Source organism: Alternaria ethzedia (assembly GCF_023757985.1).
Source record: "Alternaria ethzedia strain BMP 0044 chromosome Unknown scaffold_8, whole genome shotgun sequence".
NCBI lineage: Eukaryota > Fungi > Ascomycota > Dothideomycetes > Pleosporales > Pleosporaceae > Alternaria > Alternaria ethzedia.
Genome location: NW_026056201.1, coordinates 763,396 through 784,775, shown reverse-complemented (window position 1 = coordinate 784,775; position 21,380 = coordinate 763,396). Strand labels below are relative to the sequence as shown.

At 52.8% G+C, this 21,380-nt stretch overlaps 9 protein-coding genes across 9 annotated transcripts; 4 read left to right on the top strand and 5 right to left on the bottom strand.

The window, feature by feature from the left end:
- Nucleotides 1–178: 178 nt before the first annotated feature.
- Nucleotides 179–1,090, bottom strand: J4E87_004466 (uncharacterized protein; the record flags this gene model as incomplete). Its single annotated transcript, XM_049376087.1, has 2 exons — nucleotides 179–929; nucleotides 1,086–1,090. 2 exons carry the CDS (start codon nucleotides 1,088–1,090, stop codon nucleotides 179–181), a joined length of 756 nt encoding a protein of 251 aa, XP_049234296.1.
- Nucleotides 1,091–1,114: 24 nt separating this feature from the next.
- J4E87_004465 (uncharacterized protein) lies at nucleotides 1,115–2,098 on the bottom strand (the record flags this gene model as incomplete). The annotated part of the gene is made up of 3 exons (XM_049376086.1): nucleotides 1,115–1,603; nucleotides 1,654–1,851; nucleotides 1,901–2,098. 3 exons carry the CDS (start codon nucleotides 2,096–2,098, stop codon nucleotides 1,115–1,117), a joined length of 885 nt encoding a protein of 294 aa, XP_049234295.1.
- Nucleotides 2,099–2,572: 474 nt separating this feature from the next.
- Nucleotides 2,573–3,111, bottom strand: J4E87_004464 (uncharacterized protein; the record flags this gene model as incomplete). The annotated part of the gene is made up of 2 exons (XM_049376085.1): nucleotides 2,573–3,033; nucleotides 3,081–3,111. The coding sequence occupies 2 exons, from the start codon at nucleotides 3,109–3,111 to the stop codon at nucleotides 2,573–2,575; spliced, it is 492 nt and encodes a 163-aa protein (XP_049234294.1).
- A 665-nt stretch (nucleotides 3,112–3,776) lies between these two features.
- On the top strand, nucleotides 3,777–5,417 carry J4E87_004463 (uncharacterized protein; the record flags this gene model as incomplete). The annotated part of the gene is made up of 3 exons (XM_049376084.1): nucleotides 3,777–4,054; nucleotides 4,107–4,505; nucleotides 4,553–5,417. The coding sequence occupies 3 exons, from the start codon at nucleotides 3,777–3,779 to the stop codon at nucleotides 5,415–5,417; spliced, it is 1,542 nt and encodes a 513-aa protein (XP_049234293.1).
- An 854-nt stretch (nucleotides 5,418–6,271) lies between these two features.
- On the top strand, nucleotides 6,272–9,912 carry J4E87_004462 (uncharacterized protein; the record flags this gene model as incomplete). Its single annotated transcript, XM_049376083.1, has 5 exons — nucleotides 6,272–8,371; nucleotides 8,994–9,287; nucleotides 9,336–9,600; nucleotides 9,651–9,779; nucleotides 9,836–9,912. The coding sequence occupies 5 exons, from the start codon at nucleotides 6,272–6,274 to the stop codon at nucleotides 9,910–9,912; spliced, it is 2,865 nt and encodes a 954-aa protein (XP_049234292.1).
- A 644-nt stretch (nucleotides 9,913–10,556) lies between these two features.
- J4E87_004461 (uncharacterized protein) lies at nucleotides 10,557–11,550 on the top strand (the record flags this gene model as incomplete). Its single annotated transcript, XM_049376082.1, has 6 exons — nucleotides 10,557–10,565; nucleotides 10,625–10,665; nucleotides 10,748–10,896; nucleotides 10,964–11,115; nucleotides 11,175–11,412; nucleotides 11,462–11,550. The coding sequence occupies 6 exons, from the start codon at nucleotides 10,557–10,559 to the stop codon at nucleotides 11,548–11,550; spliced, it is 678 nt and encodes a 225-aa protein (XP_049234291.1).
- Nucleotides 11,551–15,159: 3,609 nt separating this feature from the next.
- J4E87_004460 (uncharacterized protein) lies at nucleotides 15,160–16,338 on the bottom strand (the record flags this gene model as incomplete). The annotated part of the gene is made up of 1 exon (XM_049376081.1): nucleotides 15,160–16,338. One exon carries the CDS (start codon nucleotides 16,336–16,338, stop codon nucleotides 15,160–15,162), a length of 1,179 nt encoding a protein of 392 aa, XP_049234290.1.
- A 299-nt stretch (nucleotides 16,339–16,637) lies between these two features.
- J4E87_004459 (uncharacterized protein) lies at nucleotides 16,638–18,408 on the bottom strand (the record flags this gene model as incomplete). The annotated part of the gene is made up of 2 exons (XM_049376080.1): nucleotides 16,638–18,158; nucleotides 18,406–18,408. 2 exons carry the CDS (start codon nucleotides 18,406–18,408, stop codon nucleotides 16,638–16,640), a joined length of 1,524 nt encoding a protein of 507 aa, XP_049234289.1.
- A 437-nt stretch (nucleotides 18,409–18,845) lies between these two features.
- On the top strand, nucleotides 18,846–20,003 carry J4E87_004458 (uncharacterized protein; the record flags this gene model as incomplete). Its single annotated transcript, XM_049376079.1, has 2 exons — nucleotides 18,846–19,928; nucleotides 19,983–20,003. 2 exons carry the CDS (start codon nucleotides 18,846–18,848, stop codon nucleotides 20,001–20,003), a joined length of 1,104 nt encoding a protein of 367 aa, XP_049234288.1.
- Nucleotides 20,004–21,380: the final 1,377 nt, after the last annotated feature.

The following is a 21,380-nucleotide window of genomic DNA, read 5'->3' as shown; positions in this document are numbered from 1 at the left end:
ATTCAGGTCTTCTGTATTCGTTAAGACATCTAGGTCATCACCTCATGAACGTGTTCCCGCTACTGGCCGGCCCCGAAGACCCTAACGTAGGGCACAATGGATAGCAGTCCTCCCCAAAGGCGATATCGTACATCCGTGTTATACAAGAGAATGCGGTTCTGCATACCCAAAGACATTTTCACTCCTTCTTGCTCTCGCCGTCCTTTCCCTTCTTCTTGTCCCAATTCCAAACCTCCCAAATCTGTTCAAATATCATATCACCGTAACTCTTTCCCTCTTCAATAGCTTTCTTTTCTTCCTCCAATCGCCGCTCCTTCCAGCCCTCCTCCTCATCGCCCATCCACAGCTTCCCAAGTATACCCTTTTCTTGCCCTTCCTTCCGCTCCAGTGTCCTCCGACTCTTTTCCCTTTCCTCTTGCAATATCTTCTGCATCTCCTTTGCGCGTTCGGTCGGTAGGTCCATGGTTCGCATTGGACTGAGGTTTTGTACGAGGCCGCGGCCTGTTCGTAGTGTGATGAGATGATCGGCGGAGAGGTAGAAGCCGATGCCTAGAGAGAATGTATAGAGGTCTAGTTTTCGTGGTGGGAGTATGGCTATTATTGGACATATTACGAGGCCGCCGATGGCTAGGTTACGTGTTATGCGCTGGTATCGGGCTTGTTGTTCCAGAGCGAGGCGCTCTTCTGGTGGGATGGGCATATTTTGTACGGGGTTCGGTGTCGCCATCCTGGTGAACGTGTTCGCGCAGTCGGTGTTGGAACTACAGTGGATTTCAGAGTAGATTGATTGCGCGTGTAGGAGTTCGAGCAGGCAGAGTGCAGGGGTGATGTCAGGGTAGTTCGGTGGTCGCAATGTCAAAAAGTTCAATGATGCAAAGACGGCGGCTAGCTCCCGCCTCGGCTGCAGCTTCCCCTTCGGAGCGGAGGTGCTGCGGAGATCTGAAGCCACGCGAACAGTACTCAGTGCACAGGCTGGCTTGGTTTATAATGCTCATAATTCAAATGCGCCTATTGATATGCTGTTCTCGACTTCCCATGCCCGTTACGCCGTTGTCCCCATTCTGCACTGGTCATGCATAACGGACCTCATGAACACGCGCAAATCTCTCGCTGGTTATCGTTGGAACTTCCTCCTCTTCACGTCAACTCTGTCTTCAAAGCGTGGACTCTGCCTCCCTGGCCTGTCCTCTGTCCTATTTCCTAGATGCTCAAAGGTTCCACTACTCCTCAGCCGCTTCGTTGGGGTTCTCTCGTACTCGCTCCCACTTTGTCCACCTCTTTGCCCTTCTTCATCTGTCCCAGCCGGCCCATCTGACCTGGGTCCATCCTCGTATGCATCGAATTTCCGCTTCTGCGCTGTGCTCGGCGTTTGCATCAGGCGCCGCAAACGGCTCTCTTGTAACCGCCTATTCACTTCCTCGGTGACATCAACATGTTGAACAACGTAGTCGTCTTCGATTCTGGCTCGTTTTGCGCGTGGTGTGGGCGATTGATCCACGAGAGGAGATATAGCATGCGGGTTGGAGTTCGGGGGTTGCCCAGTTGGTGTAGTAGAGGCATGTTTCGCGCCCTCGATACTAAGACGTTTGTTTGAAGTCTTGACCTGTGGCTTGTTAGCTTTTCGGCATCGCGTGCGCAAACGGCACAGCATACCTTCTTCTTTTCCGCCAGACCTTCGTCCTCGAGCTGGTCTCTAAATCTCTTCATGTCGTCCTGCAATCTTCCCGACTTGTTTCGCAGCGAGATCAAGTCCGTAGCTAGCCAGTCGGGGGCATTGTGATCCGTCGCATCGAGCGTCTCATTGAGAAACAGGAGTTGCGCGCGTAGGTTCTCGATGTGTTTGTCAAAGTCCTGAAGAATAGATGAGAAGTGCGATAGAACAGGTAATTGTGTGAATTACCTCGAGCGCAAATTTCGCCATGTTGTATGGCAGGATTGTGGACGGACAAGGGAAACCGCATGCAGGAGGCTTCAACTTCCTTGCGGAGTCCCGAGCGCTTGGGTTGACATCCTCGTTCCGATCGGAACGTTCCGACCTTGGCAGCATCTTGAGATCTTGCCTCTTGACCACGAAGGGCCAATGTGATAGGTCAGACATGGCATGCTGCATAGCTTAGTCAAAAGAAGAACGAAACTATGGGAAGTAATGGTATACCGTCATGGTTAAAATTGACGTGTACTAATTTCACTATGTTGCCCCATGTGCTCACTACCTAGGTAGCATCTTGAAAGGTAGGACCTTGGAAGCTCGTAGCCCTCGTATGCGACATTCCATGCTGTAAAGTGAGCTTTATACTAGAGTACACACGACTCAGCTTGAGCTTCCTCTTCTCCTTTGCGCCATATGTATCGCGTCGCTGTTGCTGTTAATTGCGGATCAGTCTGCCTGACCACGCGAGCGAGCCGCAGATGAATGAGAGTGATCACTATCCCGGAGGAATCAGCAGATCCGATGGTCTTGTGCAGCCTGAGTTGACGTTGGCGTCAAGTAGAGAGGACCAAGATAGCGTTGTGACTCGATGCATCGTCTTTAACAAGCGGGTAATATCCGATGGTTGAGATGCGACCGTCTTCAGCCTTCATCTTCGCCGAAAGTGAGCTTGACAGCTTTGGCCTTCTTCTTCGGTTTCTTCGCAGACTTCGCTTCTGGCTTCTTCACATCCGCCTCTTCCCCTTTTTTGCTCTCGTCCTGGTCATCCCCGATGATCTTTGCCGCCTTGCGCTTCTTTGAGACTGCACCAACCTCAGCAATCTTATCTTTGGATTGCGACGTCGCATCACCATCTTTCTTCTTTCCAGCCTCGTCTGCAGCCGGCTCCCCTCCCTCTTTGTCATCTTTGCCTGAGACCAGCGCATCATACTCCTCTTTACTCAGCGACTGATTTGTCTCTTCCATGACATACGTAGGCGCATCATCTTCGTCGTCGTCTTTCTTCATCCTCTTATTCCGCGCGATTGGATGTTCATGACGGGCTGTGTCTCCACTGGTGAGTTGCCCGCGCAGCCGCTGTAAGAAGGCTGGCTGTGAGCTGTCTATGGCGAGTCAGCGAAGGATACGATTGCGTTACATACAAACTTACCGAAATGGAGGTCTTTTGCTTTGAAGCTCATGGTGGTTGTAGCGCAAGGGATGTGCTGACACGGCATGCACGTAAGGGTCTAGATTAGTCGTTTGGCTGAATGTCGTGTCGATCGCTTAGCGGCGGGTTTCCGTGCGGCTCCTTCGCCGCCTTAGCTGCGGATAGTTTACGATGCACTTGCCGTCTACTCTTGGTTCCAGAGAGAATTCACTCCATCGACTTGTCTAGTCGGGTGCCTAGATATGGCGGGTGAAAGCCCATCCCGAAACGTATTGGTCCGCTGCACCTGCTATCGGCATGCGTGCTAAAGGGCTTGGCGCGTTCCGCCGACAGGGAACATGTCAACTAGCAGATCTCGAAACGCATACGCAATCATCGGCCGCTAATAATTTACATTCAACGACCCTGTTCTCTCCTTTCACTCCCTCAGGGTTACAAGCTCGAGCCCGTCACGCCAATCGCCAACCGATCTCGATAGTCGTACACCCACCTGGAGTCACGACCCACACGCTCGTTATCGACCAAGCTCCTTGGGTTGAACACGTCGCCCTTTCCTCATCCACAACCGTCGCATTCAGTCGACGTCCTCTAGACCCCTCGAATTCGCTCCGCACCGCTTGCGACTGGGCCAAAGAGCAATAGGGCTGCCATTGGCAGGGAATCGCATACCAGACACGCCACCACTTGGGCACCACCATGGGCTTCCTGCAAGATATGACGAGGAGGCTACCAACCTCAAAGGACAGTCTAGACAAGCTGGACGACCTACCGCGCCGCGCCGAAAAGAACTCCCCACGGTTGTCCTTCTTTCGACGCAGGATACGGCTGAAGGGGAGTTCATCCGTGTCGATACCGTTGGGCCTGGTGTTGCTGTTTCCATGTCTCGTTATAATAATAATCATAATACTGTTCGTAAAGTCTCCCGACTCGCAGGGCATTATGAACATGCCCGCCGGCGGCCCTCCCTCGATAAGGTACGTGGAATCTCATCATCTCAGCATTCAAACAACATCTAACAATGCGCAGACGGATAAGCGAGAAGTACGATAAGCCATTCGCGGTAGGCTGCCTCGAGCCGCAGGTCAACGGACCCCGAGCAAACGCTGCATTTGTAGTCTTAGCGAGAAACAAGGAGTTGGACGGTGTCATACAGTCGGTCAAGTCGATTGAGAGACATTTCAATCGGTGGTTCCACTACCCATACGTCTTCCTCAACGACGGAGACTTCAACGAGACGTTCAGGGAGACGGTCTTGGCTCATGTCAGTGCTCCAGTGGAGTGGGGTAAGATCCCTCCCGAGCAATGGGGCTTCCCCGACTGGGTAGATCCCGATGTTGCGAAGGAAGGAATCGCCAAGCAGGGTGACAGGGCCATCATGTACGGTGGTATGGAGAGCTACCATCACATGTGCAGGTTCTACTCGGGGTATGTAACCTAGCATTCTTTCTTCTGATTGCCACTAACACGGACAGTAAATTCTACCAACACGAACTCCTCGCCAAATACGACTGGTACTGGCGCCTCGAGCCTGAGATCAAGTACTTCTGCGACATCACATACGATCCCTTTATCCACATGATCCGGAACAAGAAGACATATGGCTTCACCATCGCGGTGAAGGAGCTACGAGAAACCGTCCCCAACATCTGGCGATATGCCTCGGCCTACAAGCGTAACAACAACCTGACCTCCAAGGGCATGTGGGAGATGTTCGTGGAGAAGCCGAAAGAGGAGGACGAGAAGGCGCCAAAGACAGAGCCCAAGTCGAAGAAGAACTTCTTTCCTCAGGATATAATGGATGCCGAGTTCGGCACAGAGGCCATGCCTGAAATCCACCCAGAGAACATGGAGGGCGAATCATACAACATGTGCCACTTCTGGAGCAATTTCGAAATCGCCAATCTGAATTGGTTCCGCAGCAAAGAGTACAATGACTTCTTTGAGCTGATGGATCGTAGTGGTGGCTTCTGGATGGAGAGATGGGGAGATGCGCCTATCCACTCGCTAGCTGTTGGTGCACTACTTGGCCCTGAGGATATTCACTACTTCCGCGACTTTGGATACCGACACACGACCATCCAACATTGTCCCGCCAACGCACCTGCGCGACAACTCGCCCGAGAGCCATATCTTGAGAAGACGACACTCGACGACAAGGAGCGACTGGAAGAAGACAAGTACTGGGCGTCATATGACCCAGTCAAGGAAAACGGTGTCGGCTGTCGCTGCAAATGCGACCAGGACATTGTCGACGTAGAGGGCAAAGAAGGGTCCTGCCTCACGGAATGGGTAGAAGTGGCTGGTGGCTGGGCATCACCTGGGCCTGACGGACCATGATCTCTCCTTCTCGCGTGATATTCTATCAGCTTCAGGCTAGCATTTTGCGGGAACATTAGCATCTACTCCTCTTTCCAGTAAGGCGTCAGGTGTTGGCATTGCATACGGGCTGGGCCGCCCTTCAATAGAGCATCAGGACTACGCGGGCGTCGTTGCAGGCTTACTTACTTTCTGCGCATTGGCGACACAGTGTATGAGAACGAATACGAACAAGTTGAAAACAGCTCTGCTCTTGAATGATCCCCTCGTTGTCTGGTCATGGGATTGCTTGCTTTAGATGACGGCCCCACCCCATTCAACGGGAAGGTCGAACATCCACCTTTTGAAAGAAAAATAGATCGAACAGGAATCGACATCGCCTCAGCATCTTACTAAGACTTATTATTGTGCTGATGCAGACTGCAACGCGCCTGTTCAGTTTCATTGAATGAGGTGGCCCGCTGTGGACATGTGAACCATGTTCCGTATCTTATCGCTTACTACGAGACTATGCGGGGTTACCCCCATTCGCATCCCACCTAAGCTCGACCGTCCATCAGCACCTTGTCGTCACCACAACTCGCAGCAGTTTGAACAGTCGCTCGTCTCTCGCATTCACTGACAGCATCTCTGTAGTCCTGCACTTCACTTATCACGCTATCAGTGTGCAATCTGGTATGTGCTGTCACCTGCTCCCGCTGGTCCCCACTTCCTCCCGAAGGCCCCCATACGCGCCTCGCCCGCAGCTAGTTAGGCAGCGTCCACCTGGTGCCCACCACAACCTCACCTTGACCGTTCCCCCCTCTCTCCTTCCACCATACTCGGATCGCTTTGAACTTCTGATCACACTGGATTTCGCATGAGAACAGGCTGACATGTCTTCCAGCGAGCCTAACTCCTCTCAGGATCTCAAGTTCCCCCCTGTGCAGGTGGCCCACTCGCTCACTAAGCTTGATCTTGAAACGCTCATGATGAGGTCGACTCAGCGCCGAGCCCCAGAAGAGGCGGGCAGCTCTCTCGACGACAGCAGTTATGACCTGCTCGGCGACGGCGTCATGGACATGTCCGACGACGAAGCCCACACCGAGTCGATCGCGTCCACCGACGGTCCCACGCCCGATGACACGTCTGACGATTTCAGTGATGACGACGTCGAATACGAAGCTGGCGAGCACCACTTACAAGATAGCACATACTCTTCGCACGGCGAATCCCAAGAGCAGCAAACCCACGTACACCCTATACTATCTGGGGAAGACTCCTCTTTGACAGAGGTTCCGCCATACCTGAGTGGGAGCATGAGCTCAAGGCATTTCGTACTCCAAGAGCAGGATACGGGCAGTTCTGATGTAAGCCATGGAAGCAGCGTCATCAAGAGCTCGGCAGGTTACACGGACGAGCTGCCACCGGTGTTCGACCGTTATGGCTGCAAAGAGATCAGGTTGTCGGTCAAGGCAGCCTTGTCCAAGGACCCTCTCGCCACCCCAGACGCATACCGAATACTGTATATTGGTAGTGGAAAGTGGGCAGAGGGCACCATCACCTCTAAGATCTGCGCAGCACTCGCTGCCTACCCTAGCGCCTCGAAGTCGGTCATGGTCCGCGGTCACATCGAGCCCTATGCCCCCGTCCCGCACGCTGATCGTTGTGCCAAAATGGAGATTCATAAGTCGCGCGAGAAGAGGCACGTTCTTGCCATCATGGAAGATGGACGACAGCTCATGTTCGGCTCCGGCCTGTCTACTCACTCTTCAGATCGACCAGACCTTGTGGTCCTCTGTCACCCAAGCGTCCTTGATAGCACTGCTGACAAGCAAGATCTTGCATCTGCCAAGGAAGTATTCGAACGCGAGACAATCCCATGCATCGAACTTGCTGAGACCAATCCTTTCGGAGCTGGAACTTCCGTTGATGAGAACACCACGTCGTTACGGGCATGCGTAGAAGGGCGAGACAACCCGAACACTGATTACGAGCTGAAGGAAGTACTGCCCCTCGATATCCACCAGTTCGACCAACTCGAGCCATCGCAGCTTAATCGCCATCTCGCACTCATTAGTCCTCATCTAGCGAAGGCACAGGGCACGAGAGCTGCCTCGACAGCCCGCACTTCGTGGTTTAGTGACAAAACCAAGACGTCTACGAAGAAGATGGGATCACCATGGCCAATTGCAAAGTTGCTAGCATCTGCTTTCGTTCTCTTCGCCCTCATCCCCGCGCTTCTCATGGGTGCGGCTTATACCCCCATGCTATACCAAAAAGTGTCACAAGGGCGATCAGTGTCACCAGCTGTATCAGAGATTCAGAACAACACCACAACGATCACACCCGTAGCGTCAGTGTCTCCAAGTGCGGCTCGTTACCCGGATTCGAGTCGCTCGAGCCTTGTACACGAAGCTCGAGGCCTCACTGTCGTACCGTCCCAGCCAAAGCAGGCTATCCAGAAGCCGAAGGCGAAGAACAGCCAGGCTGGAGGTTTCGAAATCCAGATCACCGGAGACCATCAGTTTGTACTCCGTCCTTCTAAATCCTTCAATTCGAACCGGAAGAAACCCCAACTTCAGGTTCAAGTTTCTCGCCACTCGCAAGAGGTTCCAGCACGTTACAACCGAACCACCACCGGCGAGTACATTGTCGACCTGGATCAGCAGTATCGATTCAATAAGTTCAATGTCAGCATTGCCACACATTCAAAGCCTCTCTTGCGGCAATCCTTCGAGGTGATGCTCGGACATAACAAGTCGACGCTAGATCAACTTCTCGACACTACCATGTCCAGCATATTGGACACACAAAACACCCTTCGCAACGTCTCTGCTGTAGCTGCACAGCACCTTCAAGAATACATGGCCGGGTTTGATCTCTACGCTTCCAAGCAACTTCAGGAGACTAAGCATCAACTGGAGATGAAGGCTCATCGGGCAAGACAGATACCGGATGCTACGTGGATGGGGTTGCGAAAGGTGACCGCACCGGTGCGGACATCGTCAGCAATGCAAAGGGCCAGGATGAATGCTCTTCGCGTGAGGTGCAAGATGGAGTTGGCGGCGGGACTGTCTGCAAAGGAAGGCGGTGAGGGGCAGAGTTGGGCATGTGCAAAGGTGGGAGGGGCGGTCTAGGGAACATGGGAAGGTGGCACGCAGTGGAGGATCTCATGTGACTTTCTGCACTGTCTTGTTTTGATTATGCGGCGTATATGGACAGGAGGGCAGACACAAGGGTGCAGTGATATACCCCTGGGACCTGGTGTGGACAGTAGGACAACTTGGGAGTTATAGGACTTGTCAAATTCATCTCATACCACGATGCATCTACAGCAGCTTGTAGATGCGCACATGCCCTTGGCTCTGTACTGACGTAGTTACACGTTGACTCATCATCTAGGGCAGACTGGTAGGGTGCACGTTGCGTCAGGTGTGAGCAGGCGCGTTGGGCACGTCCCCTGAGCCGAACCGGGTAAAGCGCGTTCTGGAGGGGCATCCCACTTCCCAATTTACAGGCAGTTGTTGACACAAGAACCCACAAACACACCACATCTCCCCCACAAACGCAGCTCTCTTCTTATTACACACAGACCCGAATACTCCGCATTAATAGAAGAAGATGTCTGAAGCAGCCAAGCCCGACCCCGCCGCCGAGCAGATCGCCAACCCTGCGGCGACTCTTGTTCAGGACGAGACCGCAAAGGTCACCACCGACAAGGCGTCTGACAAGCCCGAGACCACCACAGAGAGCAAGGATGACAAGCCCATCACAGAGAAGGCGACAGAGGCAGCGGCCGCAGTAAAGGACAACGTCTTCTCCATGTTCGGTGGCGGCCCCGCAAAGGTCAAGAAGGAGGAGGCCGATGATGTCGACGAGCCATCAGGTGCTTCCAAGCCCAAGGGCGAGGTGCGTGTGGGCTGGAAATCTACCTAGGATGTACTGACAAGGTGACAGGACGAGGACCCCGAGAACGAAGAGCCCGATGTCGACTTCCAGCCCGTCGTGCACCTCACCGAGAAGGTCGACACCAAGACCAACGAGGAGCTCGAGGAGCAAGTGTTCAAGATGCGCGCCAAGCTGTTCAAGTTCGACAGGGAATCGCGGGAGTGGAAGGAGCGCGGCACTGGTGACGTCCGGTTACTGAAGCACAAGGAGAATGGCAAGACCCGTCTCGTCATGCGCCGTGACAAGACCCTCAAGGTCTGCGCCAACCACTACGGTATGATACATGGAAGGCAGATAGGAAAGCGAATACTGAGAAGTGAATAGTTGTTCCCGACATGAAGCTGTCGCCCAACGTCGGCAGTGACCGCAGCTGGGTCTGGAACGCCGCCGCCGATGTCAGCGAGGGCGAGCCCGAGGCTCAGACCCTGGCCATCCGTTTCGCCAACAGCGAGAGTAAGTCCAAGCAGATGCACGAAACCGCGCAGCGGAGCACTAACTATATCTGTCAGATGCCAACCAGTTCAAGGAGGCCTTCATCAAGGCCCAGCAAGAGAACGAGGCGCTTTTCGGCAAGTCGGAGCAGTAAATGCTGCTGGATAATAACAGCTTGGAGGACGGGATGAGATACGAAAAGATGGTTTGCACGAACAGTGAATGAGGAATTGGGACGGCATGATAAGATGGTGGTAGAAGAGATTACCCACACCCTGCACATAACTAGATAGTAACTAAATGGCCCTACTACTGTAGTCAACGGCGTCCCCCCAAGCAAGACTTGATGGCACGAACTGCGTTAGTGATGGCTTTACTTTCAAGAAATGGCGAAATTGACCCTGCATAGCCTGCAGTCTCACCTGCAATGCAAACGTGTGCCGATGCCGTATCACGTCTCTCGCCTGGCAGAGGGCTAGTCCCCTGTCAGGCAGGCTTCCGTGCTCGTGCAGCTTTTCTTACAGCTTGATGGTTTGCGCCAAGCCAGAGCAACTAGTCTCCGTCTCCGCCGCCCCGCGACCATCTCTCAGTTAACTCGCCAAATCAGAGCTCGCGACCCGAGACCAGCCACGCCTTTACTACACGCGCCCCGGCTTTGTCGCAAGAGACCGACACGCCAGACCGCGCCCGACGTGAACCGCCTCTACATACCTCGCGTATATATTCTCCAGCCAGGCCGGAACCAATCACGCTCGCAGCAGCCCGTCTACGCAGTCCTCGCGGCGCAAATCAGACAAGATGCCTGACGTAAGTTGCGGCTTGGAGATGCCCTCAAAACCATCGCGCAAATGCTAACAACCGCGCAGGTCAAGCGATGGGTCAAGCTCATCACTCACCAGAAGCCCATGTACGTACAATCCGCGCGCAATCGCATGCGCCTGCCCATCTCACGCGTCTACACGTCGCCAGCCGCTAATACGCATTCACAGCGCGGAGCCTTCGCCCGTTGAGGGATACCCCATGCGATCATGGAGCATAGAGGTCTGGCTGCTGGATGACCAGGGCAACGAGGTCATGCCCAGCGTCTTCGAGAAGGCCGTCTACAACCTGCATCCTTCATTCGAGAAGAACAAGCACAGTAAGTGCGCCCGACACTGCGCTCAGCAGTATGCCGTCAGCAAGCATTCCCACTAACTTGCCAACAGTCATCAAGAAGCCGCCGTTCCGCATCGATGAGAAGGGTTGGGGTGAGTTCGACATGAGCATTGTCTTGTCCGCTGTTGGCAAGGGCGGTGATCACACCCTCGAGCACGACCTCAACTTCCAGTCGGAGCGTTATGAGGCCAAGCACCAAGTTGTAAGTACCACATACGCGTGCTATTCATCAGCCAGAACATTGCTGACCCGCCATTGCAGACTTTCCGCAACCCCAAGCCTGAGCTCCTCGCCCTCCTCGCCGAGTCTGGTCCCGCCGAGGCCAACGGCATGCGCAACAAGGACGCCGCCAAGAAGAAGGGCCGGAGAGACAAGAACGTAGACATGGAGAAGTTGGCCGATGGACTGCAGAAGCTGGGTGAGGATGACCTGCTGCACGTGGTCACCTTGGTCCACGACAACAAGACCAGCGAGACGTACACTAAGAATGACGTCGAGAGTAGGTTTCCATCATCTCCCATTGCAAGGCACGTGCTAACAAATCATAGATGGCGAGTTCCACGTCGACCTCTACACCCTACCCGATTCCCTAGTCAAGATGCTCTGGGACTTCACGTCCTCGAAAGTCGATTTATAGGTTGTTTCGCGATCAGAGGTTCCATCTTGCGTCGATTCTCGACCCTGAGTGACCAACACAACACGATATCTCGTTCGCACGTCCACGGTCCTTCCCAGCATCCTCATGCTCGAGAAACGTAGCAGCATCACGCTCGCTTGCTTCATCCTCGTAGCGGGAGGGATCGTGCGGTCCATGTCTCGAGTTCCCCTAGCTCTCAGTGGCCGGACACAACGTCGAACAAATATATCACTTACCCCGTGTTTCTGTTCCTGTTTTCTCGTTCTTCATGAGCCTCGGAGTTTTACAAAGGGCAAAAGCTGGGTGGCTATGCATACATGGCAACTTCTTTTGATATTGATTGGCGCTGGGAGGGTTACAGGCTTATTATAGGTGGATATGCATGGGCGAGAAATGAGATTACTTAATTCTTGGTTTTGTCTTTGCGTGTGCGGACTTGAGAGGTGATGGTTGTGTGGTGATGATAGACCTCATTCTGGCGTTTGAGGGGAGTGCGAGCAAGAGTTACTGACTACTTGTAACATGATTCACGACTTCAGTACATACATGTAGGCTGACCTTCCACAGGCCGACCGCGATTGCTCAACAAGGATACGGTACCACACATCGCTATAGGAGTACTGGATATCTGGCTCAGATCCATAACCCGGCCGATCGGCCTCATCGACGCGGCACTTTCCCAAGCTTCTACTGACTCATTCCAGAGCCAATACTAACACATCGTATAACATGAACCCAAGTTCAGATTCTCGTATCGATGGAATATCGGATTGCGGCGTGGTGGTGGCTATGGGACTGCTTGACGGAGCGTAGAAGAGAGGATGCGTGATGATGACGATCATCATCACTATTACCGAGAACAGCAGCGAGAAGCTCGAGGCGCGTTTGCAATTTGGGGAGAGAGAGAGACGCCGTCCGCCGGACATACTCAGGCTTCGCCACTGTTTTGGAAACTTCTCTCTCTCACTCCCCATTTGACGCTATACAGCGCGTTTTGGTAAACGAAGTGAAGAATGAAGCTTTCTGGTGTCGAGAAGAAGAGAAGCAGTCCCAGGCAAGATGCAGAGGCTTTTATACCTGAATTTCTAGTGCTTCGCTCACACATGCGTCCGTGTACTTTAGGTTTTGGAGCTGCTCTTTGTCTCGAACTCATGGCGTTGTAATCTCGTGGACTTTGGCACAGCAGAGCTTCTCAGACATTCTCCTCTTTTCTTCGCTTTTCGACAGAGCAGGCAAAGAACCATGTCTGCTCTGCCTTCAAATTTTGAAAGCAGAGTTTGTCCGCACATCTCAGGAGTCGACAACTGTTTCGACTAACTTTGGAGGTCGCGCGAAAAACACATAGCTTGTTTGTCGTCAGCTTTCGTTCATTTTTGTGCAGCTATAGCTTTTTGGTTTTTTGGAAGTATCCCGGAGAAGTTGGAGAGTAGGTTGTTGACGATGATCGGAAGAGCCTTTTATACAGCGTTGCGACTAGTGCTGTGTCCGGCCTTTGGTGTGGTTATAAGGGGACAAGACTCGCGGAAGCCATCGAACGGTATCATATAAATTTTGAGTTGGAAGAAGGTGGAAGACATTACATTGCCCACTTCTTTTTTTAAACTCGGAGGAGAACATAGAAATGTTGGAACTAAGTTCTTTCTTTGGCTTGACAAACACATAACTTGATGATATAGGAATTTTGGAAACAGATGTTTCTGAGTGGTGTAAAGAGAAGAAGGTCGGTGAGGAAGTAGAAGACGTTTTATAGTCCTCCAGTCGGACATGCACTTGGTGAACGCAGCTTTGAGTCTACACAGTTCCTCGAAATGAAGTAAGCCACTGCGTCAACGACTTTGGGTCATCCCACACTTCTGCGTGTGTTTTAAATAAAAAGCGCTAAATGTTTGCGTACCGGAGCACCCAGCGCACCAGACATCGCTGGTCGTGCTCGTGTTTTTGGTTCCATGAGCAGGGTGTATCTGAAATTTTAGAAAAAGATGGTGTAGATATGGTAGGAGGAAGAAGGACCGTGAAGAGGTAGACGAAGTTTTTATATCCTCCGATGAAACAAGGCTGGAAAATATGATGGTCGCATTGCATGGGATACGCATATACCGTATTCTCTGACCTTTTCGGTTTCGACAAATCGGCTTTCGTCAATATGTAGGTAGAATATCCAGACTCTGGACACATGTTAAGTAGTACATTTGGATTGTGAACTCCATGTCGCCATGTTCAGACTGTTTTGAATGATTGTAGAAGTCGCGCAAAAGCCCACCGAGGAGCAGACATAGACATGACAGTCAACTTCTTTGGTCGGGAAAGAGCCCGAGGGACGAACATCTGCTCTGCCTGACCTGCTTTTCAATGAATGGGACAAAGCGCAGCGGAAACCTGCCATCGATCATGAGGCTGTATTTTTTGACTGCGCAGCCATAAGTGCCCCATGAGGCAGTTTGAAAGAGTCGGCAGGAAAAGCGACATGGCAGTTTGGATACCAGATGTCGGCTCGAGAAACGCATCAACCTGGAGAGTGTAATTTTGAAAGTTCGAAAGAGCGGAAAGAGATTGCCATTGATCGTTAAACGTTCTGGACAGCCAAAACTGGTCATAGCCGTGGAAGTTTATGGTTTTGGAGGACATGATAGGAACCATCCGTCTTTTCGGGGAAAAGAGGAAGGCATGTTGGTATGAAGGAGAGAAGGCTAAGCAGAGAAAAGGCTGGACAGAAGATCGCCATCGATATTTGGTCGCTCTGTTTGTGGCTGCGCAACCATGTAACATGTATGCGAATATTTGGCAATACCGGAGACAAGAACGACAATGCCAGCTTTCGACTTGAGAAAAGCATAGGCGGTTCTTGAAGTTGTTTTGAAGATCGGAAGAGCAGAAACACATAGGAATGGCCCAAGCGTTTTTGGACAGCCAGGCCTGGTCATTGTACGGAAATTTGGTTTTTCCAAGACATCGACTGGTTTTTCGGATTCTTTTGTAGGAAGAAGAGGAAGGCATGATTGTGTATGGAAGAAGTCTAGGCAGAGAGGAAGGCTCGACGAACGACCATCAATAGTTGTCCAATTTGTTTTGTAGTCTTCTGGCTGCGCAACCATAGATTCTCAATGTGCAGATTTGAGAAGTCCAGCGGAAAGACGATCTATCTCCTTTGATAGCTTCCAGCTCAAGAACAACATGGCCTTTCGCGTCCTTGAATTTTGGAAGATTCGGAAGAAGGGAGGACATAATTTGTTCAGCCGTAGCTTTTGTTTTCGATAGTCAGCACCAAACATGACCAGATCCTCAGGTGGTTTTGGACAGAACGACATGAACGCGTGTATCGCATCTTTTTGAGAAAAAAAAGGGGAAAAAAGCTGGTATGAGAGAGAGCTTCGAGCAGAGAGAAAGCTGGTATTTATACCTCTTCAGCGCTAGCAAGCATAATAGGCATGAGATGAGATGAGCTGGAGAAGTATCGTTTGCATGCGGTGCATACATATGAGGATAGGGTATGCGGACATGCAATACATCTCTCGAGCATCGATGATATCCTACTCTTCTGTATCCTAAAGTTGTATATACATCATCTTGCGACTACATCCTCAATATTTATCGACAATCCTCCACATCCACTCACCTCCGTCGCCTCCGCCCACCACTTCCAGCTCTCCCCTCATCTTCCGCCGTATCAAGTAACGATCCAAGACCACTTCTATCGCCACCAGCACTCCCACCACCACCAAGCCAACCCGCCACCGTAGCCGCAAGTTCATCTCTCTTCTGTCTCCTCTCTTCCATCACCGACTGCCGTTGCTGCGTCACAGTCCTGAACCCCGGCTGCCGTTGCATCACAGTCCTAAACCTCGCAAAACGTTTACCTTTCTGCAACGCAGGAACAGTTTGATTCCGCACTGTCCGGCGTCCAGAAGGGTAGCGCACAACATGAACAGGTAGGTTGACGCGTCGGATGCGCCTGCGCCGCTGGGTTTGCACGACGCCTGGCCTTGCCTTGATCAATTTGCGAAGGTCACATTTACGCTGCCGGATGAGAGCTTTGATGCTTCTGACGCGCTTTTTGAAGGCTCGCATCATTGATATCGATGTTCGGCGCGCTTTGTATGCCGTGTCCAAGAGGAGTTTGGGTGAAGTATCAGGCTTCAAGGATACGATTGTAGTGTCGCGGCCCCATCGGCGCAGGTGTCGCCATTGAGTCTGCTGGGTGCGTTGCCGTTGGTGCTGTTGTTTGCGTTGCTGGATGGTAGACATTATAGTGCGTGCTTCTTCTGTTAGATTGAGGATATCTTGAACGGCGTAACCTAGTGTTTGATTGAAGGCTTGGGCTGTTGCTAGTTTTGAGACGGGCATTCTGCGGATGTGTGGTTTGGTGTGTTGAATGGCAGCCATGATAGCTCTTGCCTCTTCAGTCAGGCGGGAGACTTCAGAGACGGCAGGTTTGAGTTTCTCGTCGATCTCGACTGCTGTAGACATTCCGTAGGAGGTAAACTTGCGGATCGGCGCTCCTGTCGCTGTAGGTGATGTCGCGTTCGTCTTGTCCTTCCTTCTGGCACGATCCTCTTTCTGTGCCGCTCTTTCAGCCTTTTGTGCCCTCTTCTTCTCCCTCTTCTCTGCGTTCCTCGCTAGCCTCTCCTCCTTTGGCCTCTCTCGCTCCTTAGCTGGAATCCTTCGCACAAGCTTGCGATTGATGTCGTCCAAAACGGAATCAGCCTGTTCCATCAGATCCGCTGCATCAACCATAAGCGTCCTAAACCTCACAGCCATCAATAGACAGTGCCGCTGCCAAATTTCTGACATGACAGCTGTATGCTTCGTCTTCTGTTTATCGAAGAGCTTCTCGAATCTGCGCAATATTGCGTTCGCTGTCCGAACACGGAGCCGGCCGGAAGTAGATTGGCCTTCTATCTTGAGCTTGCGAACCAGTTCCGCCACTGTTAGTCTTGGAGGGGTCCGCGATTGCTCTTCTTGCTGAGATGGAGACGTGCTGGCTACTTTCAGAGTTGACAGATTGTGAGTCGGCACCTGCGTATGAATGGATGGCACAGATTTCGATGTATTTGGCTCATGTTTTGACTACCTGGGCTATCAGAACACATTCATGGGAAGGTCGAGTCCACATCAGGCTCACCTACGTCCTCGTCCTCGTTATTTTCATCAGGCGTAGCTCCATTTTTACGCATCGTCCGGAAACGAGAAAACGGAACATCGACCGTCGTAGTTACGCTGTGGAGCCTGCCTTCGTCTACTCGAGAGTGCTGTGTAAGCGTCATCGCTCCTTCACTCAGTGCACCAAAGCCAGGAAGACACAATATCTTGTCTCCTTTGGTCTGACTGTCTTGCGACAACTCCCCGGGGATCGAGTCCACAGTGCTGGGAATTGTGCCCACCTCCCAGCCCCAATTCATCTTTTTCCCAAAGGCAGCCCATCTGATCGTCCCTCTGTGACCGGACTTTTGAGCCAACTGTTCGAGATCAGATTTCGGAGAGATGAAGAACTGTATCGAGTCACCGTCTCGCACCACTGGCGTAAGAGTTGACTCGAAGTTTTGGGGATCACTGATCATGCTGAGGAAATCGTCATCCTTTGGTGGGTCTGCAGCTGGACTGGCCGCTGCAGGATCCAACGATAATAAGCCAGCTTTCTTTCCCCATCCACCTCCACCACTCAAGACTCGATGGAGACGTGCTCCTTCAGTAAGTGCTTGCGATACCAGCGTGTTATAGAGAGGGGAATCACTGCGCCATAGACGCTCCCATGCATTGGTGTGCTCGGAGACCGGACTCTGAGCGTCTGTTGGCAAGCCAGAGAGGATTTCATCCGTTCGAGCGGCGATGATGGCCCTCAGCTCATCGGGTATCACTAGTGCCCAAGCTACAGTCGCTTGCGCAGGCTGTCCTCGCGATTTGAAGAATCTGGGAACAACATTTTCAAGTTCCGACGAGGCCTGTAGAGATTTACCGCCAGGCCCGATAACCCTGCGGATGATGTTGCCCATGCAGCCGTTGACTGTGCGGGGCATTGTGAGTGGAATTAACGGAACGTGGAGAACGGGAGTTGAGTCTTTCTGTTGCTTGACTAAGCGGATTCCATGATGAGAAACGTTGGTCTTGGATACAGGGGTCATTTGACGATTCGCATCCAGGGTCCAAGTCGATAGGATCATCGTGGATGGCGAGCCTGTCTGGAAGACAGTATTTGCAAGAGGCAACCGCAAAGTGTCACGATAGACGGTGTCCTTGACGTTGTGTTCGGCAAATATGAAATCGATAGCGCTCTTGTCCAATGGCGACAGTTCGTGGGACGGTACAGAAACATCGGACGGGAGAATCGCGTAGGATATTCCTTCGAACCCCGCGCCAGCAAGAGGCGGCTGAGTAGGGTTCTTCTCCCCAACCCTGCTGACGGGGAGTTTGTCTACGACAGCACACAGTGCATCTATGTGGAGGTCCGGTATGTCGGCCGCATTTTCGTAAGCGCGCAGAAGAGCGTTGCGGAGGAAAGCGTCATCGTCCAGCAAGTAGTGCGCATACGAAGGCGTGACGAAGAAGACACAGAAGGTCCTTTGACGGGCGACGTCCAGTGGTGGAGGAGCGATGTGCTGAACAAGATCGTGTGGCTGGAGACGTTATTAGATTATGGCAGTGGTTTGGAGCAATTTCCTTACATGGGATTCCACAGACGGTGGTACAATTATGCCGCAGTGCCGACGAACGGGCGCGTGATATGCTTTGAATTGATCGAAGTTTGCGCGTCTATTCGGTATGACTGAGGGACAGCGCAGAGGGCGAGCGGCGGCAGCGGCGCGCCTCAAGAGTGGCCATTGTCGCGCAACCAGTAGAGGCATTTGTCGAAGCTCAATTGACCATAGTGAAGCATGGACGTGGTGTTGAAGATGCAGATGCAGGTGGTCATGACGCACCATCCGCAGCTAGCAGATCGCACTACCCGCGATGCCTGCAGGGCCTGGAGACGAGATGCGTACGTAAGCAGAGCCGCATCTCGCGACAACGGGCGTGGTAGCATGGCAAGCACTCCTGTCACCTGCCAGCCCGAGCATTGAGCCTGTCAACCGACGCGTCTATACTCCCTGGAAGCCCTCCGGACGCTTGCCATCCACTCGGGCGCCTGCACACGCCCTTGACACTTTTTGGAGCGCCGGCCAGGCCACGTCTCGCACACACCTCCTTGCGCCGACCCACGCCCGCACCATCACCACCGCCTGCCTCTGCTTCTGATGCGCCCTTCATAGACCCCTCCCATTTGGCAGCCGCGGTTCGCCTTCCTTCCTAATCGTCCACCCACCATGTCACGCTCGTTCCGACGCTCGAATCCGATCACCATAATCCTCGCGGGCATCCTCTGCATCGGCTTCTTCGTCTTCTTCTTCTCTGGGACCGATGTGCCATCCATTACCAGAAAAGGAGGGGGAGAGGTAGCCTCGAACCCCCTCTCGCCACCCTCGCTACCGTTCCGCAAGTCCAAGGCGAATGCTCCACAGGCCGCGCCGCCCGTCGTACATTACTATATGAACAACGTGACCAACACGCGCACGCCAATCGAAAACGAGGAGACGGTCCTGATTCTCACCCCATTGGCCAAGTTCTACCAAGAATACTGGGACAACCTGCTCAAGCTCAACTACCCACACAACCTCATCTCCCTGGGCTTCATAATACCAAAGACTAAGGAGGGCAATGCCGCATACGCAGCGCTACAGGCGCAAGTCACCAAGACACAAACTGGATCCAAGAAGAATCGCTTCTCCGCCATTACCATCCTCCGTCAGGACACCGAGTCCCCCCTCCAGTCGCAAACCGAAGCCGAGCGCCACAAGATGGAGAACCAGAAGGCGCGACGTGCAGCCATGGCCAAGGCGCGCAATTCGCTCCTCTTCACAACGCTGGGTCCCACAACCTCATGGGTCCTATGGATGGACGCAGACATCGTCGAGACACCACCCACTCTGATCCAGGATCTGGCCGACTACGACGTGCCCATCATCGTTCCCAACTGCTTCCAGAGATACTACAATGAAGACAAGAAGAGCATGGACATCCGGGAATACGACTTCAACAACTGGATCGACAGCCCCACAGCCAAGGACCTTGCTGCTAAGATGGGCAAGGACGACATTCTGCTCGAAGGGTACGCCGAGATGGCTACATACCGTAGCCTCATGGCTAAGATGCACGACACATCGGCGGACCCCAAGGCAAAGATCAAGCTCGACGGAGTCGGCGGCGCTACTTTGCTCGTCAAGGCGGAGGTACACCGAGACGGCGCCATGTTCCCACCGTTTGCCTTTTACAACCTCATTGAGACGGAGGGTTTCGCCAAGATGGCGAACCGACTGAACTGGGAAAGTTTCGGACTGCCAAACTATCTTGTAAGTGATTTTCCGTCCTGCGACACAGACATTGTTTGCTAACATTCATCGTAGGTGTACCACTACAACGAGTAAGAAGACCACAGGCGATGTACAATCTATTTGCAGACTGCTTCCTTTGGCGGTCTTGGGCGGCGTTCGAGAGGGGTTTCCGACTGCCACACTGTTGATATCATGAGCATTGCATGTACGAAAATAGTCATGTATTAGGGGTATAGAAGGCTTGCTGGCAAGAGATATACCAGCATCATCTCTGAATTGGATTACGAAAGTTTCTACTGCAACATTTGAGTTACTGGTTGATGAACATTGCGGCATGAATTAGTACCCATATATCCAAGATGTTTCCAAGCGTTTAGCCTCGACTATGTGGGCTGCGGAGCACGCTTCGTTCCAATAGGCCAGTGGCAGATGCGGGTCTTGCGTGACGACCAGGCGCAATCACGCTACACCCATCTTTAGATCTAACATGCCGAATCAAGAGACTCTACAAGCATCTGAATATTGAGGCAGCATGCATCGACAGGCGCATGCGACACTGAACCCCGCGGGGAACGGATCGTCGCGTGCCAGAGCTCCGGTACCTCGCCCGATCCACCTCGGTGCGGGATGACGCTTCGGAAGGCATTCCCTCGACCCAGCGACGACCATTCTCACAACTGAAACCGTACGGGACGACCGGAATATTTCACACACCATCCATCGACCAGTCTCGTAAACACCACGAATCGAGAGAAAGGAGGAAACCATGGCCGAAATCGCCGGCCCCCGTAAACGCACCTCGGAACGCGACGCCCTCCCACCACGAACCCACAGCGGCGCCTCTGAAACCTCACCCATAGTAACGAGCTCGCAATCCCACACCAAAGATTACAACTCCATATCCCCTGATATCCGCGCACGCGACTCCTTCACCTCAACCAACAACTCCACCACAACGACTAAACCCGCGAACCCGTCTCAAGACCCCAACGACGCGTCCTCTATACCGCAAGGGCCCTCCGCCACAGATTCCGGCGCGCCACAGGAAGGCACAGCAGGGACGTTGCAACCCGCCGTCGACCAACGCCGACTAAACGGCCATGCGAGTGTAGACCATCGCGCGAGGAGTGCAGAGCGGGAAGCGGCAGCGGTGGAACAACGGGAGAAAGGGTGGTGGAGTGCGTTTTGGGAAAAGTACGGGAGTGTAGAGTTGGATAATAAGGGCAGTGTTGCTAGGGATCATTTGGCGCTTGGTAAGACTATATTCTCGTCTCTACTTCTTGTGGATGTGAACCGAGGAAGACGGGAATGGTAATACTGACTTGATGAATAGAACGAACCTTCCTAGCCTGGCTCCGCACATCCCTCTCCTTTGCTTCGATCGGCATAGCGATAACGCAACTCTTCCGACTGAACACTTCGATAGCGAATTCGCCGGACTCATCTTCTACGACCTCTCCACAAGCGAAA